Source organism: Podarcis raffonei, chromosome 11, assembly GCF_027172205.1.
Source record: "Podarcis raffonei isolate rPodRaf1 chromosome 11, rPodRaf1.pri, whole genome shotgun sequence".
Classification (NCBI taxonomy): Eukaryota; Metazoa; Chordata; class Lepidosauria; order Squamata; family Lacertidae; genus Podarcis; species Podarcis raffonei.
Genome location: NC_070612.1, coordinates 11,325,658 through 11,344,296, shown reverse-complemented (window position 1 = coordinate 11,344,296; position 18,639 = coordinate 11,325,658). Strand labels below are relative to the sequence as shown.

The window sequence follows — 18,639 nt, the reverse complement described above, 5'->3', positions numbered from 1 at the left end:
AAGCACTTTGCTTCAGGATGAGAACAGAAATTGTGCTCCGGCGGCGCGGCGGCAGCAGGAGGCCCCATTAGCTAAAGTGGTGCTTCAGGTTAAGAACAGTTTCAGGTTAAGTATGGACCTCTGGAACGAATTAAGTACTTAACCCGAGGTACCACTGTACTCATATTACAAGAGGAGGATTTGTTGTGATTCTCTACGTTGTCACCCTTCTATTCAAACTACCGGTAATAAAGATATGCAAAGTTAGATGTGGTCATTCAGGCTTTGCTTAAAGTAAGGCTTCTATCTCATTTACAACACAATCTGAACCACACCTACTCAGAAGTCAGTCCTACTGAATTCAATGGAGTTTACTCCCAGGTAAGTGTGGGTAAGAACTGCACCAGCCTTGGTCTTTTCTTTTAAGGTTACGAGTCTCAGCAGAACAACTCCCCCTGCTCTTGCAGAAGCTTTTAGCTCTGGGTAAGATCCACAGCACAGATAGCAATTCAAGAACAGACGTGAAAGACATTCCATGCGACCGACCTTATTTGTTCTCGGGTTCAGCATCAAGACCTTGCCTTTTTCTTTTGTATGTACTCTGCGACATGCCAACACGCAGGGAGCGGAAGCTATTCTTAATCTGGAGAACATTCTGTATGGTTTGCCTGGAGAAAGAAAACATTACGTTACACGTTACAAAGAGGGCAGTCTTGTTTCACGCTGGCAACATACAGAGGTACAAGCAAACCCTTTATGGATAGTTAAGCTTTTCTCATGCTGGCTAGATAACACCTATAGCCTGTCAAAACAACAACAATTCAGTCTACAAGCAAGGCAGGGTCACCATTTGGAGGAATGAAAAAGAGCTAAGAGACGGGGTTGAGAAGGAACATTCGTGCTTTGCTTTACTCCTGGCACTTTGTGGCTGCGTATATGAGGGTGCTGCATGACTACAGTAAAAGAACAGGTATAGGTAGAGGGCCCCTGGATGGTTAAGTCCAGTCAAACATAACTATGGGGTGTAGCACTCATCTCGCTTTTCAGGCAGAGGGAGCGGGCTTTTATCCACAGACAGTTTTCCACGTCGTGTGGCCAGCAAGACTAAGCTGCTTCTGGCGCAACAGGACACTGTGATGGAAACCAGAGCACACAGAAACGCCGTTTACCTTCCCGCTACAATGGTATCTAGTTATCTGCTCACACTGGCGTGCTTTCGAACTGCTAGGCAGGCGGGAGCTGGGACACAGCAACAGCTCACTCCACCGCGGGGATTCAAACCGCCGACCTTCTGATCTTCTGATCAACCTTCTGATCAACAAGCCCAAGAGGCTCGGTGGTTTAGACCACAGCACCACTCGTGTCCATCGTGTGCCATCGTTTGCCGCGTTGCAGAAATCGCAAATTTAATTCTCATAACCCGAGAGCAGCCTTTCTCAACCTGTGGGTCCCCAGATGTTGTTGGACTACAACTCCCACCATCCCTGAGCTCTGGCCTTGCTAGCTAGGGGTGATGGGAGTTGTAGTTCAACAACATCTGGGGACCCACAGGTTGAGAAAGGCTGCCCTAGAGGCTCAGAGACGTCCAATGAAGCTGAATGCTGGAAGATTCAGAATAGACAAAAGAAGGCATTTCTCTGCACAGCTAACCTGTGGAATTCATTCGCACAAGATGTAGTGATCGACACCAACTTGGACGGCTAATCCACAGCTGTGAGCCATGATGGTCAGAGGCAGCTATGCTTCCAAAGGCCAGCTGATAGAAAGCGCAGAAGGGGAGAGGGATATTCCCACGGGAGTCTGGTTGGCCAAAGGATGTTAGACCAGGTGGGCCACTGACCTGATGCAACAGAGCTCTTACTATGTTCTTACTGTGGCTCAGGCATGTCCAACAGGTAGATGGTGATCACTGCCAGTTTTTTTTAAGACTGTGAGCAGATCGCAGTCTATTGGGAGTGGGACGTCCCTGCTGTAGCTAAACCAAAGTACCTGTAACTGAAACAATCCCATTCCAGGAAAGGGGTACGTAGGGTACATTCTACCATTCTTCCTCGGGTATATTTTAAGATTGCTAGCCCTTTGCAGTAGGGACTTTAGTAAAGCATCTCATACATGGCACAATATAAATAAAATCTTAAAGTTGGAAGGGACCCTAAAGATCATCTCGCCCAACCGCCTGCAATGCACGACTCTGCAGCTGCCCCATACGGGGATCGAACCTGCAACCGTGGCGTTATCAGCACCACGCTCTAACCAACTGAGCTATCCAGGCACTATAACAACAGCAGCATCTATTGAGTCTTAAGTATTTGTTTTGCAAGCTTGGGTGCAACCTGCATTTCATGGTTTGAAGCAGAGTTCATGCCTATAAATGCTGAATTTTTCAACAGGGGAAAAGGGGGGGTGTTCTTTGATATGCCATAGCAGGGATGACAAAACGGTGTTTCATTGGTCTCATTTGGGCCCCAGAATCATTTTATCTGGTTTTCTAATGTCATTTTATAGAATATTAAATGTGGCGGAGGAAGGAGTGAGATGCCAACATATTTTAAACACCAATGAAAATGAAATTCTGGTGGAGGCCTCTTTTGAATAGCATACTGTTCCATGTCTCAAGTTATTGATTAATTAGCAGGGGAAACAGTCAAAGTTCTAGGCACAACATTATGTTAATCAATTATAAACTAGTGAGTTGGGGAAGTGGTTATAAAGGTTTGATGAGGCCCTAAGCTACTGAAGGTAATGGGGCCCTTTATATGTCCAGCTGTCATAGAAAACGGGAGATACGTAGCCATTGCAGCAACATATCTCTATTTCCTCGCACCCAGAAATGCTAAGAAGGGCTTTAACTCTTGCTAGAAACTCGGCCTTGCCCTCATCAGAACTGGAAGGCTCCTATGGAAAAGTCCTGTACACATAGAGACTTTGCACCTGCCCATTAGGGGAAATATTGTGATAGGAATTTTGCGGTCTTAGATATATGTTTAGTGTTCATAAGTGTATCAACAAAGCACATACATAGATCAGCACAGGAAGACCAACCTGGAACCATTTTGATTCCTAAACTGGGTAAATGTTTTCTCTACAAGGTCAAAGTGTGAAACCTCCCCGTTGTCTCTTTCCTCACAAATCCTGTCTTAAGGGCACATTTAAGATATGAATAGGGTGTGAGCCTGTGGCCTGGCTCAGGAACTAAGTATTTATCACTACAAAAGAATGGCCAGGCTCCCCAGGAAATCCAATCAAGTAACCTGCCACAACGACAGGAGAAAAACAACATTCAAAATTTCTGTTTTAGACCGCCTTTTTTGTGATGTAGGTATGATGTATCTGAGGGGTGGTCTTAGGTTACACCCCTTCTGTGATGTATGTATGATGTTTCTGGGGGTGGTCTTGATCTACAGGGTGGCAATTTCAGAAGTCTTTATAAGGCCGTGCACGCCATTTTTCTGGGTTCCTCCTCTCTCCTGCAGGTGAGGGGAGCACCCTGTTGCAACAGATCAATAAAGATCAAGCTTACTAGCTGCTTTGCTTCTCAATATTCTCCGGTTGGCCTCTGTTATTCTCTCCTATTAATAGGGAACCTATGTAAGGACTCTTGGATACCCCATAAGGGAAAAGGGCAATTTTTGTTTACAGCAATAGGAAGCCCCAAATATATATATATTTTTAGGCGTCCTTTTTATGCTGGGATTCGTAGAGACACCATTGACCCTTTGCTGAAGAGGCTCGCCAATCTTTCAGACAAGTCTAAACTTAATTCTCTCCTCTTGGGCAAAGATGACAAGACGACCTGGCCAGATTCTGCACCCAGATTTGTAGGCACAGATCATCCTCTAGAATAAAACAGCTTATTAGGGAAAAGCTGAAGTCGTCCTTTAGGGTGCCTCGGGGTCAATTTTTATGGTAGCCCAAATCTCAGTTGTACAGGTGTATGTATATATCTCAATTTTAACACATGAGCTATTGCTGAAATCTGCTCTAATTGTATATTTTATCTTTATGAACGCTGTTTTTATTGTGTTATGTGAGCTGGTCTTTGACCATTATAAAATATCTCTCTATATTAAGTATGGCTTTGAAATCAAGATTCAGCTCCCTATTATACAAGGGGAGGTTACTGCCATAAATTGCTCTTTTTTAAAAAAAATCCATTGCCAGGAATGTAAAAACCTCCAAATGTCCTTTGGAAAGTTCCGACAGCAACGCGGGAACCGACTGTGCCTTTTTATTTTTAGTCTGCCTTGAGTTCCATCTCTCTTAGCTGCCCGCTTTAAGATGCAGGTATTATGGGAGAGAGAAGCGACTTTGTTTTCTAAATCACGAATTTGGTGCACATCTGCAAACCTTTGCTGTGTAGGCCCTTTAAAAACAAATCAAAGTAAAAAGAATACGGATAAGAAGTTTTCTTTCAAATCAGGCTAGTTCAGAGGGACCTGTGGCCAAGTTTATTCATTTACAGCCTAGCAACAGAAACTTCGTTGCTAACAGAAACACAAGCTGCTTTCTGAAGAGCGCTTAGGTGACTGGGGACAAAACCCAGCTGGCCTGCTGGAATTAATCGGTTGAGAAAGATCTATGGCAGAAATCTGTATCAAATCCAATTTATTGAAGAGATGCCATTAGTACATAGACAATTCAAACAGGAGAACTTGAGCTAGGTTGAAGGTTTTTAGAACCTGTCAAACAACAAAAAGATTTTGGAGCTTATTTGCCACTCGGCTTTTAATGGAACTAATTAACTAATGCTTTGAAGTTATGCTCTGCAATGCCTCAGTGAAGAAGCTGTGAATCAGTTGGAGTTCTCCAATAAACCCCTCTGAAAGGTAATTTCCCTGGACACAGTCTGAAAGGCAACTCTAGACAGATTCGTCAATTGCTACGGGGGTTGCACCTCAAATAACGCTGGTCCTTGGATCCCAATTTGACAGCAATTAGCACTACGTTCTCCTCTGCATTACTGACAGGCATCCATTAGAGGAGGCTAAGCACCTTCAAATATATTTAGCCATGATATAAAGCCAACAGAAGGTACTCCTCCCAACAAATTAATTTACCTGTCTCCAGTTAATGAGCAACCTGTGGAACCGGATTGCTCTCCCGTTGCAGGAGGAGGAACAAATGAAATATGATACAAGTGTCATCTGGCCCCGGTACAATCTAATTAGCCATTACTTATTCTCTCCCGAACTCTGTCCTTGAACTCATAATTTAAAATAAATGCCGATTAAACCATAATGAATTCGGACTTTCGACTTGTCCTTCAAATTAATTTCTTAATTTAGTTTTTCAACACAAGGAGAACACACACATTAGGTTTGTTTGCTTTTTAAAATTTCTTTTTGCCAAGGGTAAGAATAGTTGCCCCGGTGCTTTAAACCATGGGGGCAAGCAGGAGTTGAGAGAATGAGGTAGGGTGGGGGAAATGGGGCAGGGCACTTGCCAAGCCCCTGCTCACCTAGGGGCTACTGCTAATCGCCCCAGGTGAGCGTGTGAATATGAGCGTGCAAGGTTGAGTCAAGTGTGCCACATACCAGCTTGGCAAAACAAGGACATCTTGCAGTGGTTTCAGGCTTAGGGCTCACCCACAAAGCCCAAGAGATTTTTTCCCCACTTGTCCTGTGCTGTCTACGCATGAGTCCAAGTAGTTTTTCATTTGTCACACAGTTTTCTCTTAGAAAACCTGCTATTTACTGCTGAAGCGGAACAAACTGCTATCCGCAGAAAAACCAATTAATGTTTTGACCAATTAATGTGTGGATTTCATGCTCTTTATTCAGCTCATAGTAGTGAGGAATGGAAGTTCCCAGAAATGTCTGCTTTATAAACAGTGGTACCTCAGGTTAAGTACTTAATTCATTCCGGAGGTCCGTTCTTAACCTGAAACTGTTCTTAACCTGAAGCACCACTTTAGCTAATGGGGCCTCCTGCTGCCACCGCACCACCGGAACACGATTTCTGTTCTCATCCTGAAGCAAAGTTCTTAACCTGAAGCACTATTTCTGAGTTAGCGGAGTCTGTAACCTGAAGCATATGTAACCTGAAGCGTATGCAACCCGAGGTACCACTGCACATAATTTACACAATGGGCCCCAGGTGATTGGCTAATTCTGGGATTCTCCTGTAGGCCAATCAGGTTGCGGATTCACTTCTACCTGGAGTTGGATTGGGTGGCTCCTCCGGACCAATCAGACTGCTGCATTCTGAATCCTATTGTTCTAGGGCCAATCAGACTGCTGCATTCTGGATCCTATTCAACTCAGTATATAACATGTTTATTCTGATTCAGCGGTGAACAGCGGGTTTTCCCGGGGTGGGGGGGAGCAGTGGGACAAGCAGAAGTGGGGGCGACCACTTAACTATCACTAATGTGGTCACTTACTCCACACAAAGCACTGGCGCAGCTTTCCTGGGGGAGGAATGCTCAGCAAACAGGTAAGTAGGAGGTAAGTTGAAAAGCCACAGCAGTTCAGACGAGGAGGAAATCAGAAAGATGTGGACTTGGCAAGCCACGGATGCAGGGGGAAGCGATGATTTGAAAAGGGATACAGCTGCGATTGAATCCCCTTCAATGTTTTTGTTTTTGGGGGAAGGGGAGTAAATGCAATTGTGGCAAACCAAGGATGCAGAAGGGAGCCATGGTGCTGGGACAGGGGGAATCATAGAGTTGGGAAAGACCCCTTGCAATGCAGGAATATCAGCTAAAGCATCCATGACAGATGGCCACTGAACCTCTGCTGGAAAACCTCCAACGAAGGGGAGTCTACCACATACCGTATTTTTCGCACCATAGGACGCACTTTTTCCCCTCCAAAAATGAAGGGGAAATGTGTGTGCGTCCTATGGTGCGAATGCAGGCTTTCGCTGAAGCCTGGAGAGCGAGAGGCATCGGTGCGCACCGACCCCTCTCGCTCTCCAGGCTTCAGGAAGCTATCCGCAAGCCTTGCAAGCCCGGCGGGAGTTCCCGTGGGCTCACAAGGCTTGCGGGCAGCAGCCTGCAGCCCCCGCGAGTGTCCGCAAGCCTTGCGCGCCCGGCGGGAGCGCGCGAGGCTTGGCGCGGCAACCTGTCGCCCGAAGCACGGGGAGCCCTCCGGAGGGCTCCCCGTGCTTTGGGCGAGTGTCCGCAAGCCTTGCGCGCCCGGCGGGAGGTCCCACCGAGCGCATGAGGCTTGGGGCGGCAGCCTGTCACTCGAAGCACGGGGACCCCTCTGGAGGGCTCCCCGTGCTTCGGGCGAGTGTCCGCAAGCCTTGCGCGCCCGGTGGGAGGTCCCGACGGGCGCGCGAGGCTTGGGGCGGCAGCCTGTCACCCGAAGCACGGGGAGCCCTCAGGAGGGCTCTCCATGCTTCGGGCGAGTGTTCGCAAGGCTTGGGGCGGCAGCCGCGGCTGGGGGGGGGAATATATTTTTTTTATTCATTTCCCCCCCCCAAAAAAAGAGGTGCATCCTATGGGCCGGTGCGCCCTATAGAGCGAAAAATACGGTAGCTGTCAACTTACAGATTTGAAAATAAGGGATCAGCAGCCAAAATAAGGGATTTTCCGGGCACAGGTATGTTCAACTTCTGAGCCCCTCCAAGCCAAAGGCAGAAAGCCCAGCCAGCAGCCAAACGAAGCCTCATCAATAAGGGACAGCAGCGGGACATGGCACTGGGATAAGGGACTGTCCCACCAAATAAGGGACGCTTGACAGCTATGTTCTACCACCTCCTGAGGGAGACCGTTCCACTGTCAAACAGCTCTTGCTGTCAGAAAGTTGTTCCTGTTATTTAGTCCTGTTGTTCAGTCCAAATCTCCTTTCTTGTAACTTGAAGCCATTGGTTCAAATCCTACCCTCCAGAGCAGGAGTGAACAAGCTTGCTCCATCTTCCATAGGACACCCCTTGAGATATTTGAAGATGGCTATCATATCATATCATATGCGGCAGCGAGACTGGTGACTGGGAGTGGCCGCTGAGACCATATAACACCGGTCCTGAAAGATCTTCATTGGATCCCAGTGCATTTCGGAGCAAAATTCAAAGTGTTGGTGCTGACCTTGAAAGCCCTAAACAGCCTCGGCCCAGTATACCTGAAGGAGCGTCTCCACCCCCATCGTTCTGCCCGGACACTGAGGTCCAGTGCCAAGGGCCTTCTGGTGGTTCCCTCGCTGCGAGAAGTGAGGTTACAGGGAACCAGGCAGAGGGCCTTCTCGGTAGTGGCGCCTGCCCTGTGGAACTGGTGACAGACATGATTCTCCTCCTTCCCATTTTATCTTCACAACAATCCTGTGAGGTAGGGTAGCTCAGAGACATTGGCTGGCCCAAGGTCGCCCAGTAATCTTGATGGCACCCTGGGATGCTAGTTCTACCCAGAGTAAACCCATAGGTCACAAAGTAGGTGCATTAATTTCAAAGGGATTACTCTGAGCAGGGCTTGGTTGAATACAACCCCAGGTTCGCTAAGTCAGAGGTCGGCTTCCTACAGCTCCCTGCCTGATTTTATGTGGAAAAGGTCTCACACCCATTTTTTTCCTTGACAGATGTGATTTCCGTTCAATCAGACCAGAGGCACCAATGGCTTTCCCCCGCCTAAATGCATTACCCATCTCGATTTCACACAGCCAATAATTTTTGGTATCTGGAAGACGGTATTTCTCTGAGTCACAGACGATTGTTGGTTTCTGAGGGGAAACCTCTTATCAGAAGGGCAGCAGGCCAGTTCAAACTAATCGTTAGCACTGTACAAAGGCGCTTATCTAGGGAGCAAATGTTTCCCATCAGTGGGACCCAGTGTACACTGATGTTGAGTTTCAATCTGTTTTTGGCTTATTGTTAGTTTGAGCTTTTCCAAATTACTGTTGTTAATTCTTGTTCTCTTCTTATTTTATCTGCAAGCCGCCCGTCAGGGGGGAAGGGAAGGCATAGCTAAATATATTCTATTTTTGCAATAATATTTCTTGTTGATAAAATCATTGTTTTATATTATCTGTAAACCATTTACAGGTTTATTTTTATTTATTTTTTTACAATCTAGCAGTGTATAAATTCCATAAAATAAATAAATATTAGAGCCAGCTGATGCATTTACATTATTCGTCTCCAGCCAGCCCCTAACACTCAGGGGTAGTTATCATTAACATTTTTTTCAAAAAAGAAAATGAAGGCGGGGCACGAGAGAGTACATTTCTGGCGATCGATCGTCAAATGACTTATATCTGTGGAATACAGTTTATTTACACTGCAATATTGCAAAGTTTGCCCAACAATTTATAATAACAACTCAACAATGTGGAAGGTACTGTGTCATTAAATCTCCAAAGGAAGGTTTGGATAACAGCCCGGATTGGAAGGATTAACGACTTGGGAGTTGCTGCGTCATGAAACTTCAGATAACAGACTTGGACAACAGCCCGGACTGGAATGGAGTCAGGGGAAGCTGTGCTGGCAAATAGACAGTTGGAAAAATATACAGACACAGATAAAGCTGTATTCGATGGACGAAAGGATATATGATTCCTGACACGATTGAGAATCGTAGAGACAGAGACAGAGAACTTTAAAGCGTTAAAATCGGGATGTGGAAAATATGAAAACAAGGAGGAGAGGCAGGACTGAGATGTGGAGATATGCTTCAGAGGTCCAGACTATGGGGAGCCCCGAAAAATTAATAATTACAATTTGGATTCTAATTTGGACTTTTTTATTTTAGTTTTTTGTTTTAATTGGATTATGATTGGATATGGTGATTGGAGGTTTTTTATTGGAAAATTAATAAAAATGATTTTTTTTAAAAAAGGAATGTACATTTCTTTTGATTTAAAAAAAAAAGTTATTCAAAAGCAGTCAAAGCAATGTTTACACCAAACATGGGGGAAAGTGGACGGCTCAAGGATGTAAATTTTATTTTTCTGAGCTTGGCTAGTTCCTACACACATTCACACATACCCTCTATCAAGACAAGTGGGAGGCAAATTCCAGCCAGGCAAAAACACTCCAGTAGGGTGCGAAGTTAGGCCAGTGAAACGCACGGGCTGGGAAGCGGGTGTGCAATGGGGAGAGAAGTTCGAGCGCTGGGCTACGACCTGGGAGACCAAGGTTCGAATCCCCACTCAGTCATGCAGTTCACTGGGTGAACTTGGGACGGTCCCTGACTCTCAGCCTAACCTACCTCACAGGGTTGCTGTTAGGAGGATGAAATGGGGAGTGGGGAGGAGAATGCACACCATCTAAACACAGAAATAGAATAAGCAGAGAGGTCTATGCTGAGAGATCCTGCTCATGGATAAAGCAGAGGTGTCTGTTTTTATTTTCACCAAAAAGGGGGCATGCGGGTGAAGAAAACTAAGCCTTCCCTTGACTTCTCCTCCTCCTCCCATAGCCCAACTAACTTCCAGCACCAGAACTATTAAGGGGAAAGTGCTTCAGGTAATGAGGCACCATTTGGAAGGAGGGGAAAGGGCCTCACTAAGATGGTAAAGGTAAAGGGACCCCTGACTATTAGGTCCAGTCGTAGCCAACTCTGGGGTTGCGGCGCTCATCTGCTTTATTGGCTGAGGGAGCTGGTATACAGCTTCCGGGTCATGTGGCCAGCATGACTAAGCCGCTTCTGGCGAACCAGAGCAGCGCACGGAAACGCCGTTTACCTTCCCGCCGGAGCGGTACCTATTTATCTACTTGCACTTTGACGTGCTTTCAAACTGCTAGGTTGGCAGGAGCAGGGACCGAGCAACGGGAGCTCACCCCGTTGCGGGGATTCGAACCGCCAACCTTCTGATCAGCAAGTCCTAGGCTCTGTGGTTTAACCCACAGCGCCACTCGTGTCCCTTACACTAAGATGGTAAGTCTATGTTATTGGCCAAACCACTTCAGGCTCCATGTGGAGCCTCACAAAACGAAACACTCCTCCATGCGAATCCTTCCTTGCGCATAGAAACCTAGCATGTCAGGAGAAGGGCAACCTATTTCCTTGAGCATACTGAACTCCCTGCCCTCTGAAAACTAGGAGATATGGGAGCCTTTCTCCCTGACATGCTAGCTTTCTGTGGGGAAGATTATTTTCTTTTTTAAAAAGACCACATGGGCCTCCAATCTGCAGTCCAAAGTAATAAAGAGCAGAGACCTTGTACAGGATTAGACCTCATCCAAAGGCATGAGGACCATTAAAATGAAGGACTTTATGCTCCTTAGAACGAGCAAGATGAATCACAGTACTAAGCGTTTGCTCTTTTTGTGGAAATAGCCAGACCTTTTTATAAGCTTGAGACGGAACAGCTCATGCTAGATTGGCTCACCGCTTTAGCAGAGATAAAACAGGCTATAATTCATTAAGCTGGGCAAGTTCCAGGTACAAATTGATCGATGCATTATGCCTCTGCTTCAAACAGAGACACTGCCTCTGCATATTAGATTTCAGAATCAGTTAATTCTTCACATTTTTGTCCCGCAGGAAAAAAGTGAAGACATTTACGTTAGATGTTACAGACATATTGATGCAATTATCTTGCTCAAGATGATGACTACATCAAAAATATATAATGTACTGGAGTGCAGTGAGCAACCACATATTTTCAGGTGGTCCTAAATAATCTACTTTGGACTTCTTGACTTTATAGACAGAGTAGCAAAATTGGAAACACGTTAATGCCCGTTTTTAATAGTTTGTTTCTAGACCTGTAGTTAAAGGTAAAGGTAAAGGTACCCCTGCCTGTACGGTGCCCGACTCTAGGGTTGCGCGCTCATCTCGCTCAAGAGGCCGGGAGCCGTCCGAAGACACTTCCGGGTCACGTTGCCAGCGTGACGAAGCACACGGAAACGCCGTTTACCTTCCCGCTATAAAGCGGTACCTATTTATCTACTTGCACTTAGGGGTGCTTTCGAACTGCTAGTTGGGCAGGAGCTGGGACCGAACGACGGGAGCTCACCCCGCCGCGGGGATTCGAACCGCTGACCTTACGATCAGCAAGTCCTAGGCACTGAGGTTTTACCCACAGCGCCACCCGCGTCCCTCAGACCTGTAGTTAAAGCCTCCTAATAGTGTAAATAGTAAAAGTAGGCATACAGTATTTAATTCCTTTGCCTGTGTATGAAACAGAGAGCATCACAGAGACAAAGAAAAGAAACTTCAAAGTGGCACTTCTGTGGCAAGCAAAACACATCTACAACCAGCTTGTTCAAACTAGAAGCAAGTTTTAGGTTTGCTCCTTTCAGGGATGAAGGAGTATGTAAGTATGTGATGCAATTGTCTAAGAAGGGACTCTCTAACATTGTCTCTCTACTTTATTTCCTGTTAATGTTAGCTCTTAGGATTTCATAATGCTAAAAAAAGAGAACCTACCTCATCCTATGACAAGCCGCACTCCATTCCCAACAACAGGGGATTTTAAAGACCACATATCAAACATAGTTTGTCCTTGCATTTTTGTGTGCTTTGTTTTACAAACTGTGGACATGGAACCATTTTCCAGCTGTGTGGAACTCTGCTTTTGTCGTGATACACAAGGCCATAAAAACTTATCGATTCACTGCTGCTTTCTTGTGATTAAGGCTCTTAATAGGCCTGCTGCAGTTCAGCTATTGATTTTGACCCTGAAAGGCAGGTTATGCATATTTTAAATAAATAAACAATAACCTGCAAAGGAAAGTGGAAGACCAGTGTGTGAAGTGGGTGGGGTTTTCAACCTCTCCCCTCACACCCCCGCTGCTAAAAAGCTGCTTAATTTGGCCTGCAAAAGAACCTTTGCACAGCCTGACTCCCTCCCTCGGCAATCTTCGCGGAGCTCTGGCCCAATGGTGGCCAGTGGCTTGAATTTAATTAATTTTATAATGAATGATTTTAGAGTGTTGTTTGTGTTGTACTTTTGTATTGTTTTATTGTTGTTAGCCGCCCTGAGCCCGGCTTCGGCTGGGGAGGGCGGGATATAAATAAAATTTATTATTATTATTATTATTATTATTATTATTATTATTATTATAACACAGAGCAGAAAAGGATGAGGACAGACAACACACAACTAAGTTCTCATGGCTATTTTCCCCCCATTGCGCTAATTTTCAGGGACTTATGAAAGAAACTGAAGAGAAGGCACTTGTCACTGTGGGTATGTTTGTTATACCCCTCCACCACATAAAATGCAGTAAGATTGACAGCTCCAAGCCCAATACTACAACGCAGAATTTTCCATGCAGCAGTTTCTCACAGGACATTTACAGTGCTCTGGAACACATAAGCAGGTGGCAGAAGCCAAAGTACGGTACTCTACATGCAAAGATGTGCACATGGCAGGTGGCTCTAGCAAGTGAGCCACTGAGCATATTACAAGGAACAGATTGAACACTATAGAAAATACCACAGCCACCAGTCCACCTGCTAAGGAGAGACATTCCTGTGTTCTGCGTATGTCCCTCCAAACTAAGGAAATGGTTTCATACAACAGAAAGCAAAAGTCACTCTGGCTGTGCTGACAGCACAAGTGGTCTTTATTTGTAGCAATTGAAGGTGGAATGGAAAATAATATTCCAGTGAACCACAAGCAAAGAAAGGATCAGGAAAAAGAGTCAAGAATTAACCATCAATTAGTTGTTGCTATTTCTGCAGTTTACGTGATAAACTTACAAGGAACATTTCATTATTTCTATTCTGGTCCCCTTTCTATGGCCCATTAGAATGGGATTTTTCTTTCTCCCTTCGCTGCTGCAAGCTCTAAGTGACGTTTTGGCTCTACATATGTCAAAGTCACTGCAAAAGAAATCTGCGATCAAACCCAGATTAGCTGAGTGAAAATGTTTGCTTCCGAGTCTGAAATCTTCACTTCCTGACTTTTACGGTTGAGAAGAGAGAGGTTCACTTCAGGCCAAGAGCTGACACACAAAATGGCTTTGCTCTAAGGGCTGGACGTGCAGCAATAAGGATGACTAGTTTTAAAGCTCAACTACCATCAGATTTTAGCTTGAAGGTTTAGCTACCCTTCAGGATAAGTTTCCTTCCCCACACAGCCCTGGCTCTTTATTGACAAGTCTTCACTAAAGTGAAGGTTTCTTGCAAATATGCTCTCACTTGCTTTTATAACACACGCACTTCATTTCAGACAGCTTGTTTCCTTCAAAATAAAACCATAGACACTGTCCCAAGCAGATTGCGCTGTCCCAAGGAACCTTGCCAGATACCAGTAAGCAGCCTGCAGGAGTGCAAATGGTCTCCACTCTTGGAAGTAATGATTTGCAAACAGAGGACTGCGAAAAATAAATCGGATATAGATCTGAGCAGGAGGGGGCTCGACCTGCCCAAGCGAAAAATCTGTTTGATCTAATTTCTAAAGACAAATTATTTTTAGGAGATCACCACCCCACAGCATGGATGCTTAACAGTCTACCTAAAGACACACAATTCTACCCGCATCCTAAATCACTCAACAGAGGGCCTGCGGAGAAGCACTATTTCCCAAGCAAGTTTCAAAATGCTATTTGAAACAGGGTGACCCATCCAGCGGCCACTGCTATGATGAATTATTATTATTATTATTATTATTATTATTATTATTATTATTATTATTAATTATATTATAATATAATAATTATTAATAATAGTAATACCAGCTTGAGCTGCAGTTTAATTATGAATTTGCCCACAGCAAACACACACACATACATGAAGAGTATATGTATATATGTAAAGGTACACTGAGAGTCTAAAAGACAGGTCCCGGGAGGGAAAGGGACTGAACTGAAAAGCAACCAGGAAGAAAATAAAATTAATATGACTACAAAGGGCAACCATAAGAGACCCAGGTTGTAGATTTTAATAAAAGTGCGAAATAGTTTACCAGGCAAGTGGCTGCCGACACCTTCTGCTCTTCGTCGCAGCGCTTTGTGATGCTATTCCACCATCTAAGCCCTCTGTCAAGCCCACGATCCTCCTGCAGGCCCCGGGAGTGAATGAAGCACGCAAGCCGGAGTCAGGGAGCAACACCCTGGGGGGCGGGTCTTCCCTCGCTGAGCGACATCGCAGCCCGACCAATGAAAGGCGTAGGCGAGTAGAAAGCCTGGAGCGGCCGCCAGCCAATGCGGCTTCCGCAGCTCGGTCCCGCCGCTCTCGCCGTGGAACCACGGAAGGCGGAAGGGAGGGGATGCGGAGGGGCTTATTTGAATTATGCTGATAAGCTGGCCGGAGCAGCCAATCAGAGCGCTCTCGTAAGGATAAAGCATCTTCAGAAGGACCACCGCGCCGGGATGCAGAGGAAAACTTCTGGCTGGGGAGATGATGGCGGACTTGGGAGGCAAGGAAAGCGACGCGAGGCTGGTGAGTGCGGCTTGGCCAGCCGGCGCTGATTTAAAGAGGAAGTCTATGAGAGAGTTCGCACGAGCGTTTGGCGGTCACCTGAAATTCCTCCACGTGTTGCTGGCCACCTGTAGCCAAGCAAATACGTATTTTGTTGACAGGGCTTTTTTTCAGCAGGGACTCACCAGAACTCAGTTCCGGCACCTCTCAGGTGGACACCATTGCCATTATAAGAGAACAAGGGAGGCTTTCATTTTGAGTTCCGGCACCTCTTTTTCCAGAAAAATAGCACTGATTGGGACGCGGGTGGCACTGTGGGTTAAACCACAGAGCCTAGGACTTTCCGATCAGAAGGTCGGCGGTTCAAATCCCCGCAACGGGGTGAGCTCCCGTTGCTCGGTCCCTGCTCCTGCCAACCTAGCAGTTCGAAAGCACGTCAAAGTGCAAGTAGATAAATAGGTACCGCTCCGGCGGGAAGGTAAATGGCATTTCTGTGCGCTGCTCTGGTTCGCCAGAAGCGGCTTAGTCATGCTGGCCACATGACCCGGAAGCTGTACGCTGGCTCCCTCAGCTAATAAAGCGAGATGAGCGCTGCAGCCCCAGAGTCGGGCACAACTGGACCTAATGGTCAGGGGTCCCTTTACCTTTACCACTGATTTATATCCAACCTTTTTCTCCAAGGAGCTCAATATGTTTGCACTTCTCCTCCTCCTCCTCATTTGATTCTCACAACAACTCTGTGAGGTAGGTAGTTTTATTTTATTACATTTATGCACCACCCTTCATCCGAGAAATACAGGACAGTTTACAATTTAGAAACACAAAGATACATAACATAATGAAAAACAAAACAATAACACCTCCTCCCCCACACACATAAGACACATTTATTAATGTAAGCTGCCAAATGTCCAAACCGATAGGAGGTTTATCCTTCCAGCCTTACATGTTTGTACACACCAGAGCTTGGTAAATAGGGACACCTCTCCAGGTGAATAGAGAGGAGGTGGGTGTAAAGGGTATGACAAAACAATAGTTGCGTAAGAGGCAGCAGCAGAGAGAGATAGCTTGGGATTGACTGAGGGCACCTAGAGATGCATGACTGTGGCCATATTCACACCATTTAAAGCACTATGATACCACTTTTAAAGCACTATGATATCACTTTGAACAGTCATGGCTTCCCCAAAGGATATTGGGAGCTGCTGCAGTTGTTAAGGGTGCTGAGAATTGCTAGGAGGCCCTTATTTCCTCCACAGATACAATTTCCAGAGCGGCTTAACTATCAATCCCGCGTCACAGTGAAATTTAAGTTCTGTGAGGGACAGGGCTGACTGTCTTGGGAGACAATGGAGGAGTGCACCTCTGGCAGATGACATCAAATCGTTGAAAGGTTGCAGCACCTGCTGTGGGTATAGAGACAGATACTGGAGGGACATATTGTATTGCATCTGGGGCAGATGATGGTGTCCAGTTGTGCTGCTGCAGATACACCATGGGCTTTCTTCTCTCTGCACCCAGCAGTCCTTCCTCCTCTGGTCTCTGCTATGGCTACATGGCCTGACTGCAGTGGCGTAGCGTGGGGGGTGCAGGGGGTGCCTGCCGCACCGGGCGCAACATCTGGGGGGGGCGCTCGCACTCGCAGCTCTCTGCCCCTACCTGGCTCACTCGGGTTGTTGTTGTTTAGTCGAGTCCGACTCTTCGTGACCCCATGGACCAGAGCACGCCAGGCACTCCTGTCTTCTACTGCCTCCCGCAGTTTGGTCAGACTCATGTTTGTAGCTTCGAGAACACTGTCCAACCATCTCATCCTCTGTCGTCCCCTTCTCCTTGTGCCCTCCATCTTTCCCAACATCAGGGTCTTTTCCAGGGAGTCTTCTCTTCTCATGAGGTGGCCAAAGTATTGGAGCCTCAGCTTCAGGATCTGTCCTTCCAGTGAGCACTCAGGGCTGATTTCCTTAAGAATGGATAGGTTTGATCTTCTTGCAGTCCATGGGACTCTCAAGAGACTCCTCCAGCACCATAATTCAAAAGCATCAATTGTTCGGCGATCAGCCTTCTTGATGGTCCAGCTCTCACTTCCATACATCACTACTGGGAAAACCATGGCTTTAACTATACAGACCTTTGTTGGCAAGGTGATGTCTCTACTTTTTAAGACGCTGTCTAGGTTTGCCATCGCCTTTCTCCCAAGGAGCAGGCGTCTTTTAATTTCATGACTGCTGTCACCATCTGCAGTGATCATGGAGCCCAAGAAAGTAAAATCTCTCACTGCCTCCATTTCTTCCCCTTCTATTTGCCAGGAGGTGATGGGCCCAGTGGCCATGATCTTTGTTTTTTTGATGTTGAGCTTCAGACCATATTTTGCGCTCTCCTCTTTCACCCTCATTAAAAGGTTCTTTAATTCCTCCTCACTTTCTGCCATCAAGGTTGTGTCATCTGCATATCTGAGGTTGTTTATATTTCTGGCTAGCAAGGCCAGACCTCAGGGATGATGGGAGTTGTAGTTCAACAACATCTGGGGACCCACAGGGTGAGAACCGCTGCAAGCAGAGGTGAAACTAGGTTTTATTTTACCCAGGTCAAAAACCCAGTTTGACACCCCTGCCATGCACATTTGCATACACACACACACACACACACACACACACATACACACACGTGTCTTCAGACCATGCACTGCACTTTATTGGGGAACATCAGTAGTTATAGACAAAGTTGTCTTTAAGAAAAACATACCTACCTGCCATTTCTGATCTTCTAACTGAGGTATCCCAATAAGCTTACAAAGAAGTGCAGGTTTCTCTGGAAAACCATTTGAAAGCCTTGCTTCATACCAAAGATATACATCTCCAAACGGAAAGCATTGTTAAATTTCCTTTATTGTTGTTGGTTACATACATGAGAAAGTCTTGGCTCATGGCTGGCTGAAAACAATCATGTGGTAAGTTTAAGAGCGCTCTGTTCTTTTTAAAAGTGGTTTGATAATACTGGAATTTGAAACAGTGTGAACTGATTCTGTACCAGTGGAGATCCAGAGAAAATGTTAAAGTACTAAGAAACAGAGTTGTGTGGGGGTTTTCCTGATTTTTCAATGGCTTCCTCTTCACAATGGCCATTTCAAAGAAACAGAATTATTTTATTAACATTCAAATCCACGGTGATAAATTTCAAGATGTATGATGACATTCAGACTGTATGTTTAAAAGGGAATGCATATAAATAATTACTGTACTTGTGACTTGTTGTTGTAGCTATTTATGTTGTAGTGTATAGCAACATCAAGTCTCATGCGATGGGAGCGCACTGTCTTTCATCCATCGAAAGGGTACAAAAGAGACATTTAAAACCTGACAGTAAAATAATACCAAATATTCAAACATCCGTTTTCCAGGCGCAAACATTTTAAA

General features: G+C 45.7%; 1 protein-coding gene and 1 non-coding gene across 2 annotated transcripts in view; both read right to left on the bottom strand.

Annotated features, from left to right (window-relative positions):
• Window positions 1–14,921, bottom strand: part of ME2 (malic enzyme 2) — a 40,222-nt gene extending 25,301 nt beyond the window's left edge. Inside the window, exons 1-2 of the mRNA XM_053408901.1 lie at window positions 14,775–14,921; window positions 526–647 (exon numbers count right to left, since the gene is read on the bottom strand). Of these exons, the coding sequence (XP_053264876.1) occupies window positions 526–633 (108 nt within the window). The 5' untranslated portion in view covers window positions 634–647; window positions 14,775–14,921. The remainder of the gene's footprint in view (window positions 1–525; window positions 648–14,774) is intronic.
• Window positions 2,178–2,251, bottom strand: TRNAI-GAU (transfer RNA isoleucine (anticodon GAU)). Its single transcript has one exon. It is a non-coding gene; the product is annotated as a tRNA-Ile (tRNA).
• Window positions 14,922–18,639: the final 3,718 nt, after the last annotated feature.